The sequence below is a fragment of the Triturus cristatus genome, chromosome 5_2 (assembly GCF_964204655.1).
Source record: "Triturus cristatus chromosome 5_2, aTriCri1.1, whole genome shotgun sequence".
Lineage (NCBI taxonomy): Eukaryota > Metazoa > Chordata > Amphibia > Caudata > Salamandridae > Triturus > Triturus cristatus.
The window spans coordinates 875,047,463-875,075,059 of NC_140588.1; the positions used below are offsets into that span (position 1 = coordinate 875,047,463).

The window sequence follows — 27,597 nt, forward strand, 5'->3', positions numbered from 1 at the left end:
GTTGTACTGCAGCCAGGGTAAGAAGGTCAGGAGGACCAAAAGGATATGGATAAGGGGGATTGGTACCCAGAGGACCAAGGCCAGCAGGAACAGAGGAGCCAGGGTTAGGAGGACCAGGAGGCTCTTAAGCAGGAGAATGAGGAGGGCTTGGAGGGCCCAGGAACATCAACCAGGACCAAGGGAAACAATGGAAAGGAAGACCACAGAGATCATATCAAGGAGAACCAGGAAACCAGGAGCAGAAGGACCAGGTCCAGAAAGACCATGACTGGGAAGGATCTGAGCTAGCAGGACCAGGAGTCCCCAGAGTAGCATGGTCAGGATGGACAGAAATACCTAAGGCAAGGCCCATTGGGACCAGGATTAAAGGTCCATGAGAGAACTAGGAAGACCAGTGCCAGGGGGGAAGAAAGACCAGACCCAGGAGGAACAGAACTAAAGAGATCAGGGTAAAGGGGTAAGAACAAGTAAAACAATGGCCAACCAGGAGAACTAGTAGGGCTAGGATGGGACAGGAAGACCAGGGGGACTAGGAAGGCTAGGGGGGACAAAGCATATGGGTCCAGCCTCAGAAGACCAGATCCAGAGGGACAGACAAAGGAGTACCAGACTAGGAAAACCAGGTCTACGTGGACTATGAGGGAAAGGAGGATTAGGACAAGGAAGATCCAAAGGACTAAGGTGGAGTTCTAGGAACAGGATGACCAGGGGAGAAGGGACAGGATGGTCAGAACCAGGAGGTCCAGAACAAGGAGGATCATGACCACTTGGTATAGAACATAAGGACAAGAAGCAGACGGGTCAAGGCCAGGATGATTAGGACCAGATCCTGAGATATGATCCTGAAAGGACTGGGCCTAGGAGGCTTGGGAAGATCAGAAGCATGGGAACAATGGTCACTAGAACCAGGGAGAAGGACAACAGGGGTGAGGGGGACCAGTACCAAATATATCAGGAGGATCAGAGCATTCAGGGGCATAGCAAGAAGGAATAAAAGGATTAGAACCAAGAGGAACAAGGCTAAGTGTTCCAAGGAGACCAGGACTCTTGGTTACAGTCCGGAGTACAAATGGAGCAAAAAAACTGATACCTGGAGTAGCGGGGCTGGGGTGAGCAGAATCAGGATGACCAGGGAAGCCAGAGGGATTAGCCCTGGATGGCCAGCAGTACCAATATCAAAATTACTAGGCTCAGATGGACCCAAACAGAGAACCAGAGCCAAGAGGACCAGGGCCACCAGAAAGATGTGGGGAATACGTAGCCATTAGGACAAGGGATCAAGTGGGATGAGAACTGGGTGGATTACAGGGATAGGGATAGGCAGGGGCAGGGCTAGGAACACCAGTCCGGTACCATAACCAAGAGGATCAGGACACAACTACCAAGTAGAGCAGGAGGCCAAGATCTGGGGCAGCAAAATGATGGGAAACAGGAGGACCAGGACAACCAGAGCCAAAAGGCCCAAGGGGATTGGACCAGAACCAAGATGATTAGGCCCAAGAGGATCAAATAAGGAGCACAGGGACCAGTAGATGCAGTACCAGGTGGACCAAAAAGACATCACCAAGGTCAGGAGGATCAGGATGACCCAAACCAGAAGGAATTTGAGTGTTAGACTCAGGAGGACCAGGACAAGAAGGGCCAGATGGTGCAGAAGCAGCAGACCAGCAGGACTAGTTTGATGAGTATTGGTAGGTCCAGAACAAAAGGGACCAGTAAAAATTCATACCTGGACTAGGACAAGGAAGCACCAGAAATATGCAGGGCCAGTAACGTCAGGGCAGGAAGGGGCTTGAACCAGGAGCACCTGATCCAGGAAACCAGCACCAAGGTGACCTGCACCAGAGGGACCAGGGCCAGTAGGAGGACCTGGAGAAACAGAACAACCCGGAAAAGAAGGACTTGAAATCAGACTAATAGGAAGATCAAGACAAGGAGGCATTGAAGGTATTTTTTTCGTGTGACTTTGTTCCCATAATTTTGGCTTTGCACTGGTGGTTACAGTGTGAGTAATGGAGATGTGAACGAGGGATCTGTATGGGATGGAACATGCAGGAGATGTAATGCAGTGTAGTGTTTTTGTATTGCTGAAAGGTGCATGTTTTCTGTGGATTGTGCTTTGGTTGTTGTGAGGCATCCAATGGATATGTGCAACAAGTTATTGTTATAATTCAGTTGCGATAACACCTTTATGAAAACACAGAAAAATTACAAAGGCATATTAGAATTTTTATTTTTGGACATTATTTAAAAATTTCAATTTTAACTGGAAATATTCTCCTAAATACTATATTTTATATCAGAAAATCTATGCCTCAGTATGTTTGCTATCCCCATCGCTATTTTGGGGTGCAAGGTATGTTGCTTTTAGGCTTGTGAATGCATGGATGATTTTGAAAATGCCTAGGTATCTCATAAAGATGAGACAAGTCATTCATAGAAATGGCAGGAGGTGCTGTCATCATGGGCATGGAGAACCAGGGATTACAGTATGGTAGCAGGGGAGACTGCTGACACTTCATTGCTGCTGGGTCAGGGTACATTGTCTGGCAGACTGGAAGCATATATATTGGACCAAATCCTGATGCGGATAACGGTGGGACCAGATGATAGGCAGCTGATGCATTATCGGTAGCCAGGTCCAGATGTGTTCCTGGATTTTGCCCACAATGTATACAAGGATGGAAATTGGCCAGGTGACACATTTTCATGCTGTGCTCAAACGCCCTTTGCAGGCGCTGCCTTTTTGCAGTTAAAATGATTTCCCCATTTCTGAAATAACTGCTAGGATCAGCCAGCTTCTGGGACGCTGAAAGCTTTCCAAGAAAGGTGTGTTCTTCAGTTTGGTAAAGTTCAGAAGACAGTTCCTCTCTCTGGATGCCGCGACAGCTGCCAGGGGGATGTTTGAGGTCATCTTGGACCTCAGCGTCTTTACTTTCCAACTCTGATTCAATGTCAACTGTGAAGCTGTTCATGGACGACCTTCTTTTCATTATGGCCGGTGCTCGAATTCCTTGTTAATGCTAATGCGGATTACGGGAGAGCTACAAAGGAGAACAGAAAATACAAAACGTCAAAGACATGATGCAACCATATCTACACCACAACGTGAGCTACATATTCTCCTTAATTTTTTTTCAAATTTAAAGGCCTCTTTAAACCTTTGATGGTGCAGAGGGGATGGTTTTCTGAAAAAAATACACCGATAACTGGCAACTGAAGACTAGAAGCTGTTTCATTTTCAGAATATCTGTCGGGTTTAGCAATAATATTTATTTTACTAAAAAGGAATTTTACCAAATAAATGTATGAGCTGCAAAAGTAGGATTAAGTAACGCTCACTTCATCCCCCACACATAGATTGATGCGCTAAAGTTCAAAAGCTCTACTGCAGGACATTATGTCATCGATTTTTATGTGATATTCTTAGATAATCACTAAATTTATGTGAACAAAAATACGAGTGAACATTCCATCCACTGAATACAGTTAAACCGCAATGGATTTTAGGGAGAGTTTCTACTCATTAAATATCTAGCTACCCAAAGGTCAGTTGGCCGGTGGAGGATAAAGGGGTGGCCAAATGGGAACAACAATTTCTGAAATTAACTACTGTACCGCCCATATTTCAGGAGTCTCCTGGAAAGGATTGGGTTTTATGTTTGGTTACATTAATAATAAAAACTACTAGTCAAGAGCATCAAGCAATTGTAGAAGACCAATCCGTGTTGTAGCTAATACAACTAAAATTACATTGAATACAAATAAAAGTAAGTCATAAAGGAGGGAAAGATAAAATGTAAAAAAAAAAAGAAAAAAAAAGAAGAAGAAAATATTAAATTGTGTGAGCAAACTTTTGAATTCTTTCTAAACGTGAGACGGAACAGTTTTAAACCATTCAATGTTGCTATTTTGAGGAAATACTTTTGTTTAGAGACAATTTTACTTTGATCCACGTTCAAAAACAGAGCTCCACAAATAGGGCTAATAAATTGGGATCGAACACACATGAAATAAACCTTCTTCCTTAGATGATTTTACACCATGTGGTTGAAGGCATATCAGTGTAGCGTTGGTGAAAGGAAAGTCAATCTTCACCTTGTCCTCTAATAAAGAAAGGGCCACTCATTTGTCAGTTGTGAAACAGCTTTTTCTAAGGCTCACTTGTGTTAATTAGTGCACATAACTCAGAATGATCTCAATATATAACATTCATATTTGAAAGCGCACGTTCACCCACTGAATACCTGTTTTTTATTGCTACCCAACGCTACTCATTTTATCGACCTTAGTATGATGAAATGCTGAGTGGACCCACAGGAATTTGAACCTGTGACCAAAAGGTCAAACACAGGTCCCTACAGTGGACGCATTAGTCCACTAAGCGACCAGACCCACATAAAATGTTCTCATCTGCAGCTAACAATAGTTCAAGGTGGTAGATTTTGGACTGTTCCTTTTTGTATATCCACTGAAAAATCTCTCCCCACCGCTTCCCTGAATTTTGGATTAGACCATCAGACCTAACAGCTCACATGGAGCTACCATGTGTTTCACGAAATTGTCTCTCTTCGCATTGCTTTATGGTGAAGAGCTGATTTGACCCAGTGAAACAAGAGGTGAGCTAGAAACAGGGGCGGCTCCTCCGCTAAGGCAAAGAAGCGTCGCCCCACTGTTCTCTGAGAAGTGGAAAAAGGAAAAATAAAATGATAATAGCATCGTAGCTGCGGGGCTGGTGCCACAGGGGGAGGAGTGGTGGGCACTCTCTAAATGCACATGGCGGTTTGGCCGGCCGTCTTGGGCCAGCCAAACAGGCATGCGCACTTTGCATGTTCTTCATCGGGCTGGAATACATATCCTGGGGGGAGAACATGCACAGGCTCTAAGTCCCCCTCTGAGGACTGAACCATTGTGATTGGCTTAGGGGAGCCTGTGTGCTTCCTGCTTCTGGGACTCGCCAGGAAGGGAAGCAATGACAGAAGAGAGACAGCAGCCGTGAAAAGGAACGTTTTGGTGGGGTTGCACCCCCTCATTCCCTGTCAACTGCCACTGGCTAGACAGTCTTGCTAAGAGTTGGAGTCTAGCTTGTATGTGGAATCTCTGTGTAGCTGTTGCCCATCGGGGTGTGTTTTTTAAACTCCACATAACAAGGGCGCCAACCTGAGATGTTTTTGTCTGTCTGAGGGAAGTTTGAAGGGAGTCTCACTTACTGCTCAGCATAAAACCCCACTCATACTTATGGACCATTTCCCTTCTCTTACTCTCACATAGAGACTGGTTTTTTTTATAAGTTGGCGCATCAGAACCCTACTCAATGAAGTAAATAAATAAAGGAAACAATATTTAGCTTAATGGCAGATCATCAGTTTTAAAAATTTCAAGAGTAAATTATATGGACCTGGTACCCTGGAAGGGCAACATGATTTTTTCTAGTTTTGCCACCTTCTCAAAGTAGGTTGTTTAAAATAAGGATTTGAGTTAAGGTGATGTGTTTTATCTGGTCTTCTGGCACCTATGTCAAAATGTTATGGGAGCCTAGTGTCTCATTTACTAATATTTGATTTGCAAAAAATGGTAGCAAATTGCGCACTGACTTTTTGTGACTGGAATAATATTTTGAAAACTGATCTATGTGCTAATAGCATAATTGCAGGGGGTTGCAGAATAATCTGCCTAATTAATGTTCATAAGGCAGTCTGCAATTTGTTTGCAGCATTCATAGAGTTGGTGGCCAGCAAGGGTTAAGCATCATCCCTATATTGCATTTCAAAATGGAAAACCTATTTTTTTCTAAGGCAGGCTGTGTTTGATAAAGGGACCAGTACTGCTTTAAAAGATAAAATCTTTCAGTTTTGAAAATCTTCAGGGGAAGCAGACAGTGGTATGCAGGACCACTGCCCACTCTAGGCTGCCAACACTATTACCAATGCTTAATTTGAGCCGGTGGGCACCACTGACACTCATTTTGGGGATCAGCACTTATTTCACTGTATCAGACATTTACGAGTGGGAAAACCACACAAAGCGGAAAGACTGAGGAAACAAATGACAGAAAAAGGAGAAAATAGGAACATCAACATTAAGATAAAGGGACAGGGAGTGCCTGGTAGTGGATTTAAGACTACCAAGGTTTGGTATTCAGCACACCAACATTTAATTGCACCAGCAGTGGGATTCTGAGCTAACCTTTGGCCACCGGCACGCCTTTTTTTGACAAATTAACCACTGACTATTAAAAAAGGAGAAAGGTCTTAAGAGGACCTTTAGCCCTTGCGAATCAGGTATTACCCCACCTTGGGGCTTGGTTTGGTCCATCAATGGTTTGCAACTGATACTATGGTCATAAACCAGTGATGTATTACTTTCCAAATCCGAAATACGAGGCAAACGCCCCTTTCTTGCCCCCTTCTATTTATGATTTGGAAAGGATTCGAAAAGAATGCTTATGAGTAAAAAATACTTTTCCGACTACGAAAATAGCTTTTGAACATTTAGAAAAGCTCTTTTGAAGTCACAAACTGTGTGATTTTGTAAACTGCAAGGTATACTTTTGCAGAAGGGCTTTGTACATGGGGCCCGTAAACTCTTATGTATCAACATATTTCCATATAGACACAGAACGAGTAAAGGGCCAGATGTACAACCTGCAAAATAGCGCATCGCAAATTGTGAGTTGTATGTACAACAGTGTGTGTCACACTGTTTGTGATTCCCAATGGGGTCGCAAATTAAGAGGCTCATGAATGTTAATGAGCCTCTCGCAATTTTCGACCCCATTGGGAATGGCAGGCCCTCCCAGGTATGGTGGCCTGCTGGGCTCAGCAGACCACCATGTCTGGGACTGCGTTTAAATAAAGCAGTTTTTTTTAATGCAGCCAGTTTTCCTAAAATGGAAAACGGGATGCATTTAAAAAAGAAAAAAATGAAACGTTTTTGTTTCATTTTTTAAGGGCACGTAGTGGTACCCTTCGCTTTTGCGAGTGCATTACCACCCTCTTGAAGAGTGTTTGCAGTCGCACACCATACATACATGGGCTTGCGCTCACTATTAGGAATGCCCCTTCATAATAGCGAGTCACAAAACCTATTTAGCAAGTCGCAAATAAATTGCAACTCGCTCTATAGGTTTTGTACATAGCCCATGCTGTTTTCGCAGGCGCAATCGGGTTCACAAACCCATTTGCGCATGCAAAAACGGTCGTACATCTGGCCCAAAACCCTTTAAAGCATCAAGGCCTTGGCGACGAACTGTGCACACTGAGAATTTCTGGTAAGAAACAAAAAATGGAAAAAGCTAATTAATGTTGCACTTCTGGATACATGAATCAGAATCAATCAATCAATCAATCAATATCAACTTTATTCGGTAGTTTTGAAAAAACACCATAAAAGTTCAAATAGAATAAAAACACAGTTACATTTGTATAAAAAAAAAAAAAAAAAAAGGTTAAAAAGATTATTAAAATGTACATTTTTGGGCACCGCCAGCAATACATGGAAGTAAAAAGTGCATCACAATTTCATTAGGGCAAATTTTTCCAACATGTGCAAAGACGTACAGTTTTTCTGTTATCTCAGTCCCTTCGTTAATATGTATAAGCGATGTTGTTCGAGGTTATAAATTTGTGCGGTGGCGTATACAAAATTTAAGGTAAGATACAATCGCTTTCGCATAGTTTTCATTTTCCAGAAATTGTAGTGCCAAATACGCTGGGCGACATTGACGGAAACCCCAGAACTTCAAGATAGGGAGTATCCAGCGCTTCCGGGGCTCGCTATAGAATTTGCAGAATAACATTGTGTGTATCGTTGATTGTGGCGATACCAAATCACAAGGGCACATAGAGATGGTAGAAGTCCTGACATTTTGCTCAGGAAATAGAACTAGTAGGTGGAACAAATCAAGTCTGAAGCGGGTAAGCAGCATTCTTTCAAACTGTGTTATTTTAAAATTTAGGTAAGGTTCAGCAGAAAACGCAGTCTGGACTAGCAGGGAATGTTGGACTGATGGCTTGTGGACCTCGGATAATAAACGTAGCTGACGTAAATGAGTTAAACACTCCCTTTTTAAGGTCTTTTTAGGGATTTCCTCTATCAGCGATGGATGGTCAAAGTATTTCCTATATCCAAGATCTGTCAATAACGCTTTGACGTACGACAGCCATTTGATTTTCTTAGCGTGGTCTAGCGTTAAAATATCTTGTATAATCGTCCTGGTCAAGTGGCATTGCTCGGTAACCCATATTCTGCGCCACAGCATTATTGGTTGTAGTTTTATGATGTCAGTGATATAGTCAATGCCCAGCTCAGAGTGGCAGGCATAGGTGGAGCAGGTTTTGGGCACCGCCAGCAAATATCTAAGGAAAGAATTCTCTATTGTTTGTATTGAGTCCACGTTTTTAAAACCCCAGATCCCCGCCCCATATGTTGCAGTGCTTACACATTTTGCGTTATATATTTGCACTAGTTCTTTAATTTGTCTCTGCCCCAATCTCTGCGAGAAGGTTTTTAGTGATGATGTCTCTCGGAGGAAAATCAATTTTCTTGTATTAATGGCTGGAGTCCATTTGAATTTTTCGTCAATGACAATCCCTAAATAGGGATAGGTTTTAGTCCTATCCAGGTGTTCGCCCTGCGCCATTAACTTCCTGTGTTTTACGTTTCTTTGCTCCCCTGAGTGCATTGTGTACGTTTTTTTTGCGTTCAGTTTCAGGTTTAAACTTGCCATAAAATCACAATATCTGTTCAGGGCCATTTGTAATTCGTTTGAAGTTCTTGCTAGGATAACAGCATCGTCGGCATATAGAAGTGCTGGTATCTGCCGACGAACTGTTGCCGGGAGGTCCTTACTGCCTTGTAGCATGGCAACCTCTAGGCCATTCGTGTATAGGGTGAATAAGAAGGGGGCCAATACGCACCCCTGCCTGACCCCCTTTTCCACTCTGAAGAAGTTAGTGAGCTCGCCCTTTGTCCCAAATCTTACCCTGCCAGTGGTGCCTGTATATAGTTCGCGTAAGAAATCCACAATTGGTGTAGGAACGCCCATTTTCAAGATTGTATTCCACAGCATTGAGTGTGACACGCAGTCAAATGCTGCGGAAAGATCGACATAGGCCATGTGGAATGAGGACCCTTTGGCGTCCAGGTATTTGCTCGCCAGTAGGGACAGGTTTAGAGCCTGGTCAGTTGTTCCTAGTCCCTCCCGGAAGCCATATTGTAGATCGGAAATAATTTTGTGTTCTAAGGCCCACTCCTGGAGGCGGTCAAGTAATATTCGTCCTGCCATTTTGCCTAGGGAGTCCAGGAGGGAGATCGGCCTATAGCATGTTGGACTATTTCGATCTCCTTTCTTGAAGATAGGTACCAAGATTGATGTTTTCCAGGATTCCAGGATACCTACTTCAGTGGTGGCGTTCAAGACGTTAGTTAGTAGCGGGGTCCAAAGATCTGGAAGGTGTTTAAAAACGTCAACCGGAACGCCGTCCGGGCCTGGTGCTTTGGCTGTTTTTGAAGATTTTAAAGCTTTTTGGACCTCTTCATGGGAGAAGTGAAGATTTAACGGATAGACAATTTGTGGTAGAGGTTCAGGCTGATCTGTGTCTTCGGTCGGGTCTATGGCAAAGACTTTAGTAAAATGGTTCACCCATTCGTGTTGGCTTATAGATACATCAATTGATGGAAGGTTGGATTTCTCTGTTAGGAGTGGGGAACGAACTATCTGCCAGAACAAAGCACTATCGTTAAGTTCCGAGCTTTGGATCAGTTTTGACCATAGTTCAGCTTTTACTTCCTTTTTCCTGTTTTTTAGGGCGGCTGTATACTCTTTTCTAAGTCTGATGATTTCGACTCTGTCCTTATGTTTACTGTTCAGAGCTTCCTTTAGGCGTGTAGATGCTTTAGTACATGCTGTATCAAACCACCCTTTCTTCAGTTGGGGCCTTTGTTTGTGCTTTTTAGTCAATTCTTTTTGTATGGTTGTTGTAATTGATAGAAAGCTTACTATAGTTTCACTAGGGTGGGTGGTGGAATCCAAGCAGTTAATAATATCCGTTTGGTTATTTGTGACAATTTTTTTTGTTGTGGCTTCTTTATCAATATTACCCCACTTCAATGTAAAGCCATTCAAAGAGCCTAGCTCTAGATCGCTTTGATTTAGAGCGGTCAGAATGTCATATGGCTTATTCTTTGTTCTTTCAGCGAGGACCATGATAATGGGGAAATGGTCACTTAAGGGGTTATTAAAAACCTTAAAATCTTCTACGATGGATCCTATGGGTGATGAGATCAGTATAAAATCAATTATACTTGTTAAACCTCTTCCGTTGAATGTGGGCTGAAATTGAACAGGTGGATTCTTTGTTTCGTTAGCAAAGTTTAGTTCTAGTTCAGCCATGAGTTCATTCATTTTTTCCCCCCCATTAGAGTGTGTAAAATGCGTGAGGTTTGTATCGGACTCATCACTAATACCGCATTTATTATTGTCACTATTACTGCATAGATGTAAGTTGAAATCTCCGCCCCAAATTGTTATGCATGCCTTTTTGATGTGAATAGTTCGTTGCTTTTGTATTATTGCGGAGATCTCTGGGAGTAGCGTGTTCATAGCAGAGTTGGAGAGGTTATTATAAAAGTTTATAATAAGGTAAAGTCTTTGTTTGGTGACCTTGACTGCTATGATCTGAAAATTTGTATCTAAACTTATGGGAATTATCTCATCCACGGAAAGGGTGTTTTTGATATAAATAACTAAGCCTCCGCTATTTCTGCCAGAAGTTGATTTCGTCGCAGGTGACCAAAAAGTTTTAAAGCCTAGTATATGTATAGGCCTTATGGCCCACGTCTCCTGAAGACAGATACAACCGCTCAAATTGATCTGGCTTAGGAAGGCGGGGTCGATTTTCTTTGCGGAGAGACCTGCGATATTCCAGTAGGTAAAATGAAACTGCAAAGTATCTAAGATAGAGTCAACTGGATTGCCTGCTTTAGCCCTCCGTTCGATGATTTCCTGATTAGTTTGGGTCGGTGTTGCAATTGTAATAACTTCATAATTGAGTTTTGAGCACTCAGGTTTAATGAGAGGAAAAGGCAAATGCGTAGGAGTTATTGCAAAGGTGGGATATGAGTTAGATGATGAAGTTGGGTTCGTTTTGGATGATTGTGAGAATTCCCCAATATTGTAAGGGTTGAAAAGTCAATCGTTAAAATCTAAACCAGAAAAGGCATTAAATCTGTTATATATGGGGATGTTAAAGGAAGTAGCTAGCGGGGGAACTAGTTGTCTCCATCGATTATCTCCATTCTCTTGATGGGGAGTATCAGAGAGATAAGGATGGATAGATGGGGGTATGGACGTTTGGCTCTGATGCCACTGGACCGAGCCTGTTGGGTATAGAAACTTAGAGTTCTGGTGAGGGATGGAAGGGTAAGAGGTAATAGGATAAGGTCTTTCTAAAAAAGGATTAGTAGGGGCAGACGGGATGTTGGTGGTTGTATTTAGTAAATGCCTGTAGAAATAACCTAATGGGAGAAGGGTTGTGTTGAATTCCCAAGTAGAGGGTGGTGGTGCTTTGGCTAGTGTCTTTTCGGCCCACTGGGGGTTTCTGAAAGTAATAACTACACAATCCCCCTCGAATTTTTTCCGTAAGGGGCCTATCCAACCTACTCTTTGCGTGTGGGAAATTTCCCCTACACATTCTATTGGGAAGTTACAATTCAGGCTTAACCAATGAAGTATCTTATTTTTCAGGGATGTTGTTGTTTCACTCTGTTCTTGCTTAAGTGTTGGAACGTTTACCAGTACAAGGACGTAGGCTCCGCATTCAGGTGGAAGGGTAATGCGTGCCGGTATCTGTCTAGATTTATAAGGTTGTTCGTATGGTATCTTTGATTGCTGGGATTTTGCATTAAGCTGATTTAGTTGTGTAGGTTTCTGCGCTGGTTTCTGTGAACCTTTCTGGGATGGTATAGAGGTGCTTACCGTTTGTAAGTTAGCTGTTTGAGTGTTTAAATTAGTGATAAGTGATGTTATATTGGGCGTGGGAGGTTTGCTTTCGGCAATTATACTGTTACTGTGAGAATTTTGTTTCGGGAGGGTTGTTAACGTCGATATGGGTTTCTTGACTGTGACTGTCTTAGAATGGGTGGAAGTCGTGGGAGCCAGAGGAGCTAAGGTGGTAATGGGTGGCATAAGATGACTAGTGTTGCTGATTAATCTTGCCATCTGTTTTTCGATATTATTTAAGGTTCGCTCTATTGGTGTTAGTTGAGTTTTTATAAGGTCCTTAATTACATCTAGTACTTGTGAGTTAAGCTCAAGATAGTTCGAGTTGGTAGCGCCATACCCCCTGTGATCGTCAGGCGGTACGGTTGCAACAGAGGGGTCGTCCGCGTTTCCCGATGGTGAATAGCTTGTGTTATTCCGGTTATTATTACGGGTCGTCTTTTTGGACCTCCGGCGCCTTGGTGTATTTTTTTGCTTGATCTTGTTCTTGACTACTAGTCTTGTACTATCTTCATTAGGAAAAGGACCCTCCCTTGTCTCCTTATCAGTTGTTGTTGGAGGAGCTACTATTAGAAGTGAGGGCTGGGTTAAGAATTGTGGCCCGGTCGCAGTTGGTAGTTGACTTTGGGTGATTTGGGTGGGGCTAATCATCAAAGTTGGTGTTTTTTCGAGATCATCCAAGGTATCTTCTTCAAGTGATAAGTGGGTGACAGATAGATCAACGCTTGTTGGTATGGTATGAAGTTCAGCACGGGTTTCGCGCAGTAATGGGACATTTATTTCCTGCTGGGTGGGTGTTTTAGCTAGGGCCAAAAGGCCCATTGAGGATCTACGTGCTGCTGCGAGGTCCTGGGAGACGAGTCTCTCTAAGAGGACTATCCCCTGATTGATCGCGTCATTAGCTTTACTGATGAATTGATCGATCGGCCCGATTATGGGACCCGCTCCTTGTGCTGTTTTATTCCTCATTGCCCTAGTTGTCATAGTGGCAGCTATAATTATGGTTATTATGATCTTACCGGGGCCACGCTGCAGGATGGATAAAGATGGATTTAGTGGGGATGACAATAGATTAGCCCAGACCAGACTTGCCCAGGCTTGAACAGGCCCGCCCTTGGCCCGGGCGTCGACCCGCGATGCGCGTTGGCAGCCTTGCTTAAGACTGTAAGTGGTGAAAGGGGGCAGGGCACTGGGAGGGGGCGCGGCCCGCGCGGGAAGAGCAAACAGCTGATGGAACTTACGCTGTGGCTCGCAGTCCCGGGGCCGCGCCTCGCACCTCCTCTGCGGCCGCTCTGGTTGAACTCCTTCCTCCTTGGGCAGGTAAACAGATTTGTTGGTAGGCTACTCCTGTAGCGAGTTGTGGGCAAAGTCCAGAACAAATACACAGACCTCTATGCAACGACAGTCAAAGATTGCACGAATGACAATAGACTGGGAACTGTAGCAGCAACAACTTACTTTTGGAACGTAATATCAAGGGGAGAGCCCAGCCCGGCCTGGTCGGCCCCGGACGGCCACAGACGGCCCGCCCTTTGCCCGGGCTTAGCCCGCGCGCGGTCCCGCGACGCGGGAGACACGGCGATCTTTTGTGCGCCTCCTGGCGCGAAACCAGCAACGCGGCTCCCCTGGCGCTTTGAATGATGGGGAGTGTAGTCCCGTCCCCGCTCCGCGGCCGCAGATGGTGTTAGCGGCGGCGGGGAACGGAAACACTGCAGGAGAAGGCAATTTGGCAGCGTGGAACGTTTGGATCCCAGGTAGGTCCGCAAGGTCTCAGGAGCAAGAAGAAACCCGCTCAGCCGCAGTCACGGCGATCTTTTGTGCGCCTCCTGGCGCGAAACCAGCAACGCGGCTCCCCTGGCGCTTTGAATGATGGGGAGTGTAGTCCCGTCCCCGCTCCGCGGCCGCAGATGGTGTTAGCGGCGGCGGGGAACGGAAACACTGCAGGAGAAGGCAATTTGGCAGCGTGGAACGTTTGGATCCCAGGTAGGTCCGCAAGGTCTCAGGAGCAAGAAGAAACCCGCTCAGCCGCAGTCACGGCGATCTTTTGTGCGCCTCCTGGCGCGAAACCAGCAACGCGGCTCCCCTGGCGCTTTGAATGATGGGGAGTGTAGTCCCGTCCCCGCTCCGCGGCCGCAGATGGTGTTAGCGGCGGCGGGGAACGGAAACACTGCAGGAGAAGGCAATTTGGCAGCGTGGAACGTTTGGATCCCAGGTAGGTCCGCAAGGTCTCAGGAGCAAGAAGAAATCAGAATCAAACAAGGACTTTGAGGATATACATTTCAAGAGTCAATGTGTATCATTCAATTCATATTTTTTAAAGTAACAAAACATTTAGCACCCATTCTATTGACGGTTCCCTGCTCCTATGAGCCCCAAAGAGGAGTTCACAAATATCAGGTTAATTTCAATAACCTAATTTCTTGGCTCTTTTCCAGGATCCATAGGGTCTGGAGTTAGGCAGCAAAGATTTGTTGAATTTTTCCAATAAACATTAGATTTCAATACTACACGAGACGCTTAATATGGATGCACTGTTTTGCCAAGAAAAGCAAGCACAGAGGTACGCCAAGGTTTAGGGAGGGGGGAGAGGTTTGATTGACTCTGATCGCATATACTTTAGGAGTAGAGAGCAGGGTGGTAGTAACTGAAGACCATCTAATATAGTTGTTGAAGGTGACCCCTAAATGAACACAACGAACACAAATATTCTTTCGGTGAAATTACACCCCTCCCCCCAAGATTCTAATGACACAACTTTGATAATAGATGGACTATTTGCAATCATAGTTCCATTCTCAAATAACTGTTTTCCAGGGACTTTAATGTGAATATCTTCGGGGAGCAATACATAAAATAAGACTATTATGAGACACTACTCCATTTGTATGCAGCCCTTTTGCCTAGGGGTGAAGGCTCTGATGAAGTAACGTAGTTTGTTGGGCACACAGTTGTGACAAGCTGGTATGTATGAAAGGGCGCTTAACCTTTCAGAGCTCGAATATGGGGCTGCACCACTCAGGGCACCGGCCCTGTCCTCTTCCTACTCACATCATCTCTGCTTGGTCCTTCTGGTGATGAGGTTAAGAAACTTACATTTGCTCTGCTTTGTCCTGTTAGGGCAGAAGTAAAGAAACTCTCCAGTGGAGGAAAATACATGCTGACAAATCACTGTGGAAGCATTATGTGAAGGTAGCATTGCATTATGATGCTCAGCAGCACTGGTAGCAGAATATTGTTAGAATATCCTCTGATATAGATAACTTGACCTAATAATTGTTTACAAAAAGTATTTCCCCATTCAAGTTAATTATACCTGATACACCAATTTCTTTTTATAATTGCCCTACTCAAGTTACTAACTGAAAATCTACACAGAATGGAAGTACATTTTTGTAAACAACATTTAGGACACATAAATACACCTTTGTGACCCTTGTGCTGCACCGCAGGGTGAGAAAACAGTCACTAGAGTAGATCAGACTGTCTTCTTTTCATGCAGTGCATAAGTTCCACCTTGTGCAATGCATATGCAGACATCCCAGAAAGAAGAAGGAAAAAAAACACTCATTGACAACTCCAACACGTCTCGCTTTTATATTGTGATTACTAACCCATTGGCTTTGCTAACGCTTGTTTGAAAAACATTTTTGTAAAGTAAAATAAGAAATAGAAACATCTATAAAAACTGGAGGAAAAACAAACACGCCTTCAGATATCTCTGATCTGTACATTGAATTCAATAATTGTAATGGTGATAAATGAAATAGTTGGTTGTATTGAATACTGATTCACATATCCATATACGTCCTCACACATCTACTCACTCACCCATACAGTCACTCACACAGACACTTTCCAATACAGCCACTCACACACCCATTCAGTTAAACAAGCATCCACTGAAACAACCACTCACTCACCCATGTGGCCGCTTATACACACAGAAACTCACCCATTTAGCCACTCACATAGCCACTCATTTACCCATACAGCCACTCACACAACCACTCACCCACCCATACAACCACTCACACACCCATTCATTCACCCATACAGCTATTCACACACCCACTCACTCACCCATACAGCCACTCTGACACCCTCTCACTCACCAATACAGCCACTCACAAAGTCACACACTCATCCATACAGCTACTCAGGCACTCGCTTATTCACCTATACAGCTACTCATATACCCATGTATTCACCAATCCAGCTAATCACACACCCATCCAGCCACTCAGACACCCACTCTGACACATATACACACTGTCACACAGTCACTCACATAATACATGTTAGAATAGTATCACTCATTAGTACTACACAAAGTACACTAATTAAACTTGTGTAGTACCTTAGTATATATGTTCGACACTCAAACATTCAGAAAACACTCACAATCACTGGATGAGGTCATCAATGATGTCATCAGAGATGCGATTTAAGATGCCATCAGCGATGCCACTGACCATGTCATGAGTGATATAATATGTGAGGTCCTCAGCAGTGCATTGCAGGGGCATAAGTTATAGTTAGCTCAGGTAACTATAATTGCAGAATTTTCTAGCAGTCCAGGTGAAAGTCTCCAATTCTATGGTGGACCCAGAAACTTTGTTGTAATGGTATCCTTGCCAACGCTAACTGCGCAATTTTAATAGAGTGGCATAAGTCATTACTCATCTGCATCGATCCTAAACTTGCCGAAGTAAGTAGTTACTTGTTCGGCTTTAGATAAAGCCCAGACCTCCAACAAAAAGTCTTTAACAGTGGCCTTTTAGCCTGGGCTGGACACTACAGAGGTCGTGCGTAAAGCCGTGTCTCCAATCGGACCTCTCCCAAGGCCTACTACTCTGGTAGAGGAAGAGGAACTTGCAATTATTCGGGCTCCAGTCATTTCTATCCCTCCCGCAACAGAGGAGGTAGAGGTCATTTCCACAGGGGCAACTCCAGAGGAGGACAACCTATCCAAGATGCCTCATATTCAGTGTTAGATTTGGGGGTCTCTAGTTGGCAGAGGTAGGTACCTTTGACCAAATGGTGGCGCTTGCGTCTAGTCAGGGTAAGGGGGTACATTCCTAAAATGACCTCTGCTCACCCCCTTGGTAGCTTGGCACGAGCAGACAGGCTTATCTCAGAGGCAGTGTGTGAAGCATTTGTGAAAACATACAGTAACCCAGTGACAACACTACAGATGGACACCACACAAGTTGTAGTATAAAAATAAGAATTCTTTATCTAGTTTTAACACAATACCATAAACGACAAAAATCCACAATACTGTACTTAAAATGATATAATTAGCTTAGTTCTCTTTAGATCTTAAAATGAGACACTTTGAGTTCAATGTACCTTTGGATGCGTAACGCTATACAACGAATGTGTTGCAGGGAAGGTGATGCATCGGTTCCTTACACGCAGGAATGGTGATGCGTCGGCTTCTTACTGCGCTTCCGTGGTGATGCGGCACGCTACGTCGTGATGCCATGAAGATCCGGTACAATGCGACAAAAATGGCATCTTCTTCTTGATGCGACACGATGCGTGCACGCCCGACGGCCGTGTGGCGACTCAACGATTCTTCTGAGCCGCGACAGGCCCTGCCACACGCTTCTGCGCAAATGTGAGACACTGCGGTGAAGTGATGCAACTGCTGCAGCGGCGACACCCTTCTTCAGTGATGCGACGACAGCAGCTGCGGCGCCTGACATGCTTCTCCGGTGATGCAAGACACTTCTGCAATGCGACAGCTACAGCGGTGACACCCTTCTTCAGTGATGCGACGACAGTGGCTGCAGCGGCAACACACTTCTTATTCGTAAGTCGCGCTTCCAGCTCCTTGCAACACGCAGTCCCTCAGAAAGCCCAACACAACTGCAGGCACTTCCAAAGAACTCTTGGGGAGCTGGTGGTTGAAGTCTGTTGTCCCTGAGACTTCAGCAGGAGGCAAGCTCTTTCTCATGCCCTTGGAGATCCTTCACAAGTTGAATAAAGTAAACACAAAGTTCCTTTCTCCTGTCTTTGGCAGTCAGGCAACCACTGCAGGTCAATCCCTCAAGCTTAGGGATAGTCTCTCCTCAGTCTCTCTGGTTCTTCTCCTCAGCAAAGGTTTCTTCTTGTTTCCCAAAAGTGATCTAAAGTTCTGGAGTCTAGGTCCCCCTTTTTATACACAGTTTCTCTTTGTTCTCTGAAGGCAGAGAGGCCTTTGCCTAGTCTAAACCAGTTCTGGTCAGTCCTGGAGCACTTTGTTGACCAGACTCCTTCTTTCCTTTCACAGTGCAGGGCAGGGACATCAGACTCACCACAGGAGGTGGAGCCAGCATTGTGGAGGGAAGGCACAGCCCTATTCAAGTCCCACGTGCAACACCATCCACCCATCTACATGCAGATATCTCTATTCAGCCCTGTGCTGACTCACCCTGTCTCCTGGAATGCCCAGACCCTGTCACTCAAACTCCAGACAAGGAATACACAACCTAGCAGAGGCAGGCTTGGATGGTTAGACAAGAAAATACCTACTTTCTAAAAGTGGTATTTTCAAACACAGAATGTTAAAACAAACTTCACTAAAAGATAGATTTTATCATTCTGAGTTCAGGCATACTAAACTCGAATTTCTACCTAGTTCCCTGAGTCAGTTAGGATTATAAGATGTAATAATCAAACTGCCCATTCTGGGGAACAGTTAGCCATGCAATAGTGAAAAACGAAAAGGGCTGTAATTCACTATTAGGACATGCCACACACACAAGGGCATGTCCTACCTTATACTTACAATGCACCCTAACCTTGGGCCTACCATAGGGGTGCCTGATAAGCAGAAAAGGGAAGGTTTAGGGACTGGCAAGTGGGTGCACTTGCCCAGTCAGCATGGCAGTACCAGACTGCACACAGGCTCTGCAAGGGCAGACCTGAGACACACTTTTACAGGCTGCTTCTGTGGGTGGCACAACCAGTGCTGCAAGCCCACCAGCAGCATTTGGTTTACAAGCCCTGGGCACACTCAGTGCACTGTACTAGGGTGTGACAAGTAAACCAAACCAGCCAATCATGGAATCGCTAATCCATACATCAATTCACCATGGGAGCACTTGCACTGTGGCACTGGACAGCAGTGGCACAGTGCCCAAAGCAGCTATAATCTGCAAAAAAACATGAGGCAACAGCAAAAAATAGAAGGGAGACCCACGCCAAGGTGCCAGTTCTAACATTCAGGTAACAATCACACCCCCTGTGGGGATCTCTTTGGGGGTGTAGGGTGAGTCTGTGTTTGCACAATTGGAGACTGATTTCACGGGATGCTTGGATCCTAGAGACAGTGCAGGGGTTCCATTTGGAGTTTTATGCACTCCCTACCAGGAGTCTTCTCCCTTCCCTCTCCATCTTTCCCAATAAGAGAGTGTCTTTATAGATTAAGTGATTGCTGCTCTACTACATAAGGGAGCGATGGCCCCGTTTTGTCCGCACCCCAGAGGATTCACAAGCATTATTTTATTTGTACAAAGAAAGGCAGGGGCTTTCGGTTAGTTTGTAATCTGCGTCACTTCAACTCTTGCATTGTCTACGGACATTTCAAGATGGAGAGCATTCACCTTCTGACACACTTGTTACAAGAAGGGGATTTATGGTGCGCCTAGATCTAAAAGACCAGTACTTGTCAATTTCCATTTGTGCTCCTCATCGGTGGTTCCTTCAATTCATATGGTGCAGCCAATGTTGCAAACTTACTGCTCTGTCATTGGGTCTGTCTTTGGCCCCTTGGTGTTTCACCTAGTTAATGCATCTGATAGTAGTGTCTCAGGGAGAAAGGGTTGTGTTTGACCATCTATTTGGATGATATCCTCATCATGGTCTCACACTGTCAAACAGTGTTACTACACCTCACCTGGAAAGTAGAGCTCCTTCAAAACTTAGGTTTTGTCATAAACAACGGGAAGTCTCATCTGAACCCAATAGAAAATATACACTTCTTGAGGTTTCAGCCAGATTTAATCTCAGCTCAACTCAAACTCTCTCTGACAAAGAGGCTGGCCAACAAGAAAGAACTGGGGAGAGCATGGTCAGCTCCTTCGATATCATTGAGGGTCCTGGCCTGACTGGTGGCTTCCTAGCTTCTACTTTGCAGGCCATCTTTACAGACCCATTTCATTATCAAGATCTCCAGTGCCTCAAAATCTTACATCTTCGCAAAGGTCTTTCATATGCGGAACAGTTATGTTGTCTCAGGAAGCCAGGACAGAGTTAGCCTGATGGCTGACTCATATGGATGCCTGGAACGGCTAGGCAGTTTTAGCTTCTGTTCCGGAGACGATCTTGGAGTCAGATGTCAGCAGATGGGGCTGGGTTGCGAGATGTGGCCCAGTGGAGATAGGGGCAGATGGTCCCCAGAGGAACTCAAATATCACATCAACTGTCTGGAAATGTTTCCAGAATCCTTTGTGGTGAAGACTCTTACATCTGTCAAGACGAAGCGTTGCATCCTTCTTTGGATGGACAACATTACAGAAGTCAGATACAACAGCAAATTGGGGGGAACTCCATCTTGTCGTCTGGTGGAGATAGCCAAAGACTTCTGGTATTATTGCCTAGAGCACCCTCTCTTAGTGACAGCAGAATACTTTCACGGCAAAGTGAACATTGTAGTGGATCGGAATTCCTGATTCCCTCATGATTCCAGCAAAAGGGGTCTGCATCCAAGCATATTCCACTTTCTGAACCAACTATGGGGTCCTTGCAAGATAGATTTATTTGCATCGTAGCTGAACTCCCATCTCCTTCTCTTTTACAACTTGAGACTGGATCCCCCAGCAATGAGTTCTGATGCCTTTCTTCAATCCTGGTCAGGGGAGTGATGTATGTATTTCCTCCCTTTGTAATGATTCACAGAGCTCTCGCCGAAGTTCATCGCCAATGGAAGGAACTGATCCTGGTAAACCCTTGTTGGACAGAGTAGTCTTGGTTTCTGGTGGCGATGGCCTTGTGTTGTGCCCCTCCGGTTTAGATCCTTTTATCCCCAGATCTGCTACTGGACCCAATGCCTCTTCCCTGTTCTTTGATCCATTGGATCGATTGTATCTCAAGATTTGTCAAACGGCGCAAAGTTATAAGCAACTCAAAAAATGCTTTTCCCATGGAAACTAGGTCCTATGTATTACTTCCTACTGGTGACCACCAGTAGGCAATATTACCTACTGTGGGTTGCCAGTAGGTAGGTAGTTATGACCTAGTTTCCAAAGAAAAAGCATTTTTTGACTTGCCTATATCTTTTGTGCCGGTAGACAAATCTTCACAAACTTTTCCAAACAAGCGTGCTTGTAGGTCTTATTGTCCTTGGAGAGTTGGGGACACGAAAAAGGGGCAGTCCAAAAAAGTGAGTTTGTCATGTTAATTCCCATAGGGATTTTGAACATGATGGCATTACAAAAATTTGGCAGACAGGTAGCTCTTTTTCCAGAAAGAATGCTTTTTGTTATTTGGTGTAAATCCATTCAGTAGTTCTGTAGATATAAAAAAAAAAATCAAAAGTGTAAATCTAGGATAATGACTAATTGGCAAATGCTCCTGATCTCGTGCAGAGATCTGATTGGCTGCCAACAATTCAACCAGGAAGTGTTGGCAGCCATTTTGGAACTCGGCCTCAGCCAAGTCTCAAAAATGTAAAAATAAAGAAAGATGGGCAGCGCAGGAATGCCCTGATGCTCAGGGCTTGGTGCTGGGGCTCCCCAGGGACACCTCCAGGGCAAACAAGCATTAGAAAACTGCCATAAAATCACAAACGTTTGCAAATTCACAGCAAAAAAAATCCTAAAAAAACAAAAGTCGTCTCCCTACTTGTTTTTGCAAGTGCCCCCCTCCTGCAGCTCTTTTGAGCCCCAGGGACCACCACCTCCCTGGGGTTTTATCAATATATTGGAGGTGGCGTGCAGCCCCCCACCTACAGATCATTTGGGGATGAAGTCCCCTTAGATGCTGAGGGCCCTTGGGGGCCAAAAACCCCTCCTGTTGCTACCAGCAAGTCTCACTCAATGGGATTGCTGAGAGCTTATTGGAGGCCCGCCCCCTTTGTTCACTACTTTGCAAACGTACCTCCTGCTGCACTACTCATTGGGGGAAGACATCCCCTTGGATGCCGAGAGTCCATGGGGGCAAATAACCCCTCCTGGTACCACTAGTAAGTTCCACAGAGCAGGATTGCTGAGAGCTCGTCGGAGGCCTGCCTCCTTTGTATGGCTCTCCGCAAACTTGACTCCTGGTGCACTACGTGTTAAGGGATAAAGTCCCCTTGGGTGCTGAGGGTCCTTGGGAGCCAAGAACCCCTCCTGTTACCACCAGTAAGTCCCACACAGCATGATTGCTGAGAGCTAGTCAAAGGCCCTGCCCCCTTTCTCCACCAACTGCACAGACCCATACAGCCACACATACACTCACTCACTGACCCATGTAGCCACTCACAAACCTACTCTCATACCCACATAGCTACTCACACACCCAAACAGCTACTCACAAACCCCTCACACATCCACACAGCTAATCACACACCTGCATAACCACTCACACACCCAGTCACAGACCCATACAACCACTCACACACCCATTCACCAACCTATACAGCCACTCACACACCCACTTACTGGCCTATTCAGCCACTGAAATACACACTCCGAAAAGTGCAGGTTACAGTTAGGAAATACATTTTCTTTTAAACCTTTGAAATTCACTGAAAACAACCAAAGGTTACAGGGACGTTATAGTTAGGAAATAAAATTCAAAAAAACCTTAGAAATTCTTTGAAATAAACAAAGATTACAAGGACGTTATAGTTAGGAAATGGAATAAAAAACATGGAAACTCACTGAAAAAAGCAAATGTTATAGGGACATTAAAGTTGAGCTCACATTTCACTCATACAAAACCATAGAAATGTATAAGTTATAGTTAATGGAGATAACTATAAGTTATGCCTGCAATGCCCTGCTTATAACCTCACATATTGCATCACTCAGGACATGGTCAGTTACATCAGTGATGACATCAGTGATGACATCTCAAATGACATCACTGATTACATCCACAGAGCCACTCACACATCCACACAACTCACATGTACACACACACACCCATGCAACCACTCACACACCTATGCAACCACTCATACACCCACTCACAGATCCATGCAACCACTTACACACCCAGCCACACACCAACACAACACCTCACACAGCCACTCACTCACCAATACAGCTAGTAACAGAGCTATTCAGTTACCCATACAGCCACTCACACACCCATTCACTCACCCACACAATCATTTACATATCCATTCATACATCTATACAACAAGCACTCACAAGCCCATTCATTCACCTACACAGCCATTCACACAGATATTTAGGGTACGATACAACTACTTACACACCTACTTCCTAATCGTACATCCCCTCAAACAGCCACTACCTCACATATACACCCACTTACACACCCATTCACTCACCCCTAGAGATATTCACAAGGACACTCAGTCACTCATATAGCCTCTCACAACACCGCCACCCACAAATAGAGCCACTCACATAGCTACTCAGTCACTGATACAGCCCCTCACGCACACACATACACAAACACAGCCATACAGTTACACACACAGCCACTCACCCACCCGTATAGCAATTTACAGACACAGTCACACACCTATACAGGCACTCATGGATACACTAACCTACCCATACAGTCAGTCACACACCCACTTAGTCACTCATATAGCCCCTCACTCACACACTGACTCACCTACCCATAGAGCCACTTACACAATCATCCATACAGCCACTCACATAATCATAAAGTCACTTACAGTCAATCTTCACCCATACAAACACTCACATGCCCCCTCAAAAACCCGTACAGCCACTCACACAGCCACTTGCTCATCCATACAGCTATTCACACATCAACCTATTCACCTATACAGCTACCCACACACCCACTCACACACCCATACAGCCACTTAGACAGCCACTCACAGATAGACTCAGTCTCAGAGACACTCACATGACATATATTAGAAATAGTATCACCCTTACACGTACTGTATGATGTCATCAAATGATGTCATCAGTGATGTAATTTGAGATGTCATCAGTGATGTCATCCGTGATGTCACTGACCATGCCATGAGTGATGTAATGTGTGAGGTCATAAGCAGTGCATTGCGTGGGGGCGTAAGTTATAGTTAGCTCAGGTAACTATAACTGCGGAATTTCTATGGATTTGTACAAGTGAAATGTGAGCCGAACTACAACATTCCTGTAACGTTTGTATTTTTCAGTCAATTTCAAAGTTTTTAAATTCAATTTTTTAACTATAACATCCTTATAACCCTTGTTTTTTCAAACAGTCGCCAGTAGGTAGTCATAGTTAGGACCTATTTTCCATAGGAAATCCGCAACATTCTATTCCCAATAAGTCTGGCGCTGGTTGACGAATCCTCGCGAAATTTTCCAAACTTTTGGCCAGCTCCGCTCCGCTCCTACCCTGAAAGTTTTGTGGTGATTCGTCAAGCGGGGGCTGAGAAAAAAGGGGGTCCCAAAACGCATTTTCCCCATGGAATTTCCCATAGGATCTGTTGTCGCAGCTACAGCCCGAACCGCTGAACGGAATGACACCAAATTTGGCAAAGAGGTAGTCCTCAGTTCAGACTCGTGCCTTTTGCATAATTGGTGTGAATCCGTTCAGTAGTTCCTGAGAAAATTAGTGTTAAAAGTACATAAATATCTATGGCCGCGCAGGATCCGCCGACCGTACACGCACCATACGCGCACCCTCCCCGAACCGAGCGCGCACCCTCCCGATCGCGCGTTGAATGCTAATTGGCTGTCGAGTGTCTCTCTACATCCGAAACCAGGAACTGTTGGCGACCATTTTCTGCCTCGGTAGAAGCGAGGCTGAAGAAGCAAGGGGAATAAGTGTGTAAAACATATAAAGGGGGCAGAGTGGAAATACTCTGACCCTCTAGAGGTGCTTAGGGGGTCCCAGAACGGCAAAATGTGCGCACAGTATCGCGTTGGGTACGCGGATCCACGGATTTTTTTTAAAAAAACACAAGAAATCATTGGTTGTATGACTACTTTGTACACTGAAAGGTAGGGTGTATATTTCTGTTTTTAAAAGGTATGATTCTTATTGGTTAACAAAATCAGATTGTAAGGATCATTATATATGATTAGCTGATATGTTGAAAAGTGAAGCACACTTCCTCTCTTGTGTAGGAACATTGTGTGCTGAACTTCTGACCTGTGTGCTTAGTGCAGTGTTCCATGACCTGTTTCTATGGTAACAGGCAGAAGGCAGATTGGGGGAAGGGTTGAAATTTCTTTCAGTTGGAAAGGGTTGAAATGTTTAACCAATAGAAATGTGTGTTTGCTTTTGAGTTTATGTGTGAAGGATTGTGATTTGATGTTTACATGTATATGTGTGGAAAATGAAAGGGATACTTTTCCATTTCTTTGTTTTTGCTGAGAGGTGCACAGTGCAGAGATTCTATAAAAGAAAATATGGTGAGTGACTGATATACTTCTTAATCTACAAAAGAACTTGAAAGATGAGTTATTTAATTGTGCGGGATGTATGTAGACTATTTTGATTTTAATCAGACTAATGTATTTCTCCTGCTAAAGTGTAGGGAGTACTTTTTTTCTCTACAATCTTATTGACAGTGTGTGTGCATGTAGAAACCATTCTGTGATAAGCATTTGTGTTTTCCATGTGTTTGCAGACAGAAAACTGTGCTGTTTTTATATTTTGGTACAATTAGAAACCAGTAATTGTTGATGAATTTGTGACATGAGTTATGTTATGTTTCTATACTAAAATGTAGTACTACTTCTAGATGAAGAAATGTGTTTTGGTATAGTGCAAGGGATAGTGTTGTATGTCTAGAATCACACAGTGAGTCTGTGTGCACTGGGGAACCACTGTGAGAGAAGCATTTGGTAACATTGTGTATTTGCTGACAGATAACTGTTTTAACCTGTCATGTTGTGAAGTTTTAGTGGCATTAGAAGACAGTTATGGCTTATGATTTGATTAAAAGAGTCAGGCTTTGACAGAAAAGTGCAGTCCTGAAATATGTAGATTGTGTGCAGTTCCCTTACCACTTGCACTGTAGTGAATGAGTTTTGGTAAACTCCAAGGGATAGTGGTGCTTGTCTAGAATCACAGTGTGAGTTAGTGTGTATTTGGGATCAGTGTGAGAGAAGCATTTGGTGACATCATGTATTTGCTGACAGATAACTTTTTTAAAACCTGTCATGTTGTGAAGTTTTAGTAGCATTAGAATCCAGTCTTTGCTTATGCGTTGATTAAATGAGTCATGCTTTGACACTGATGTGCTGTACAGACAGTTATGGCTTATGATTTGATTAAATGAGTCAGGCTTTGACAGAAAAGTGCAGTCCTGAAATATGTAGATTGTGTTCAGTACCATTAACTCTTCTAGACTAGTGAATGAGTTTTGGTAAACTCCTAGGATAGTGTTGATTGTCTAAAATCACACTGTGAGTCTGTGTGCATTTGGGTAAGGATTGTGAGAGAAGCATTTGGTAACATTGTGTATTTGCTGACAGATAACTGTTTTAAAACCGGTCATGTTGTCAAGTTTTAGTAGCATTAGAAGCCAGTTTTTGCTTATGCTTTGATTAAATGAGTGAGGCTTTGACACAAAAGTGCAGTCCTGAAATATGAAGATTGTGTGCAGTTCCCTTACCACGTCCACAGTAGTGAATGATTTTTGGTAAACTCCTAGGTATAGTGGTTGTTGTCTAGAATCACACTGTGAAGCTGTGTGCATTTGGGAAGCACTGTGAGAGAAGCATTTGGTAACATTGTGTATTATTTAGCAGATAACTCTTTTAAAACCTGTCATGTTGTCAAGTTTTAGTAGCATTAGAAGCTAGTCTTTGCTTATGCATTGATAAAATGAGTCAGGGTTTGACACTAAGGTGCAGTACCATGTACTATTCTGTTCACTGTGGCAGAACTGAAAATTTTAAAGTTTTACCTAAGCACTGTCCTAGAAGTAGTCTGATTATTTAGTCAGTTTCTAAGTACCAAATAGATTGCTTCAAATGTCTATGCAGTATGCATGTAGTGTTCTAACATACTATACACTTGTCTTTGACACCTTCAATTCCCTAGTCAGTATCCATACACTTCCAGGAAACATCCTGTCACTTCCTTTGCAGTCCTCTAGAGACCCATTCAACAGCATGTACTAATCCATTCACTGTGCCAAAACCCAAACACTTATACATTCACCAAGACACTCTCTTTCCAGTACTCTAATGATTCAGTCACTGCCTAAGTATTCATGCACTGAGCCAGGTCTTAGCACATGGACTTCTTCAAACCCCTATCCACTATGCCTGCAGTCCTCTAACCACCTACACAATTGTCTTCCACACCTTAAATTCCCTAGTCAGTATCCATACACTTCCAGGAAACACCCTGTAACTCCCTTTGCAGTCTTCTAGTGACCCATTCAGCATCATGTACTAATCAATTCACTGTGCGAAAACTCAAACACTTATAAATTCACCAAGATA

General features: G+C 44.1%; 1 protein-coding gene across 2 annotated transcripts in view; it reads right to left on the minus strand.

Moving 5' to 3' along the window:
* Positions 1–2,255: 2,255 nt before the first annotated feature.
* Positions 2,256–27,597, minus strand: part of LOC146829351 (uncharacterized) — a 134,442-nt gene continuing 109,100 nt past the window's right edge. For both annotated transcript variants that reach the window (XR_014961966.1, XM_085606682.1), the window contains one exon: positions 2,256–3,044. Coding sequence is in view for 1 of the 2 variants with exons in the window: in XM_085606682.1 (XP_085462808.1) it covers positions 2,993–3,044 (52 nt within the window). In the remaining variant the exon portion in view is untranslated. The remainder of the gene's footprint in view (positions 3,045–27,597) is intronic.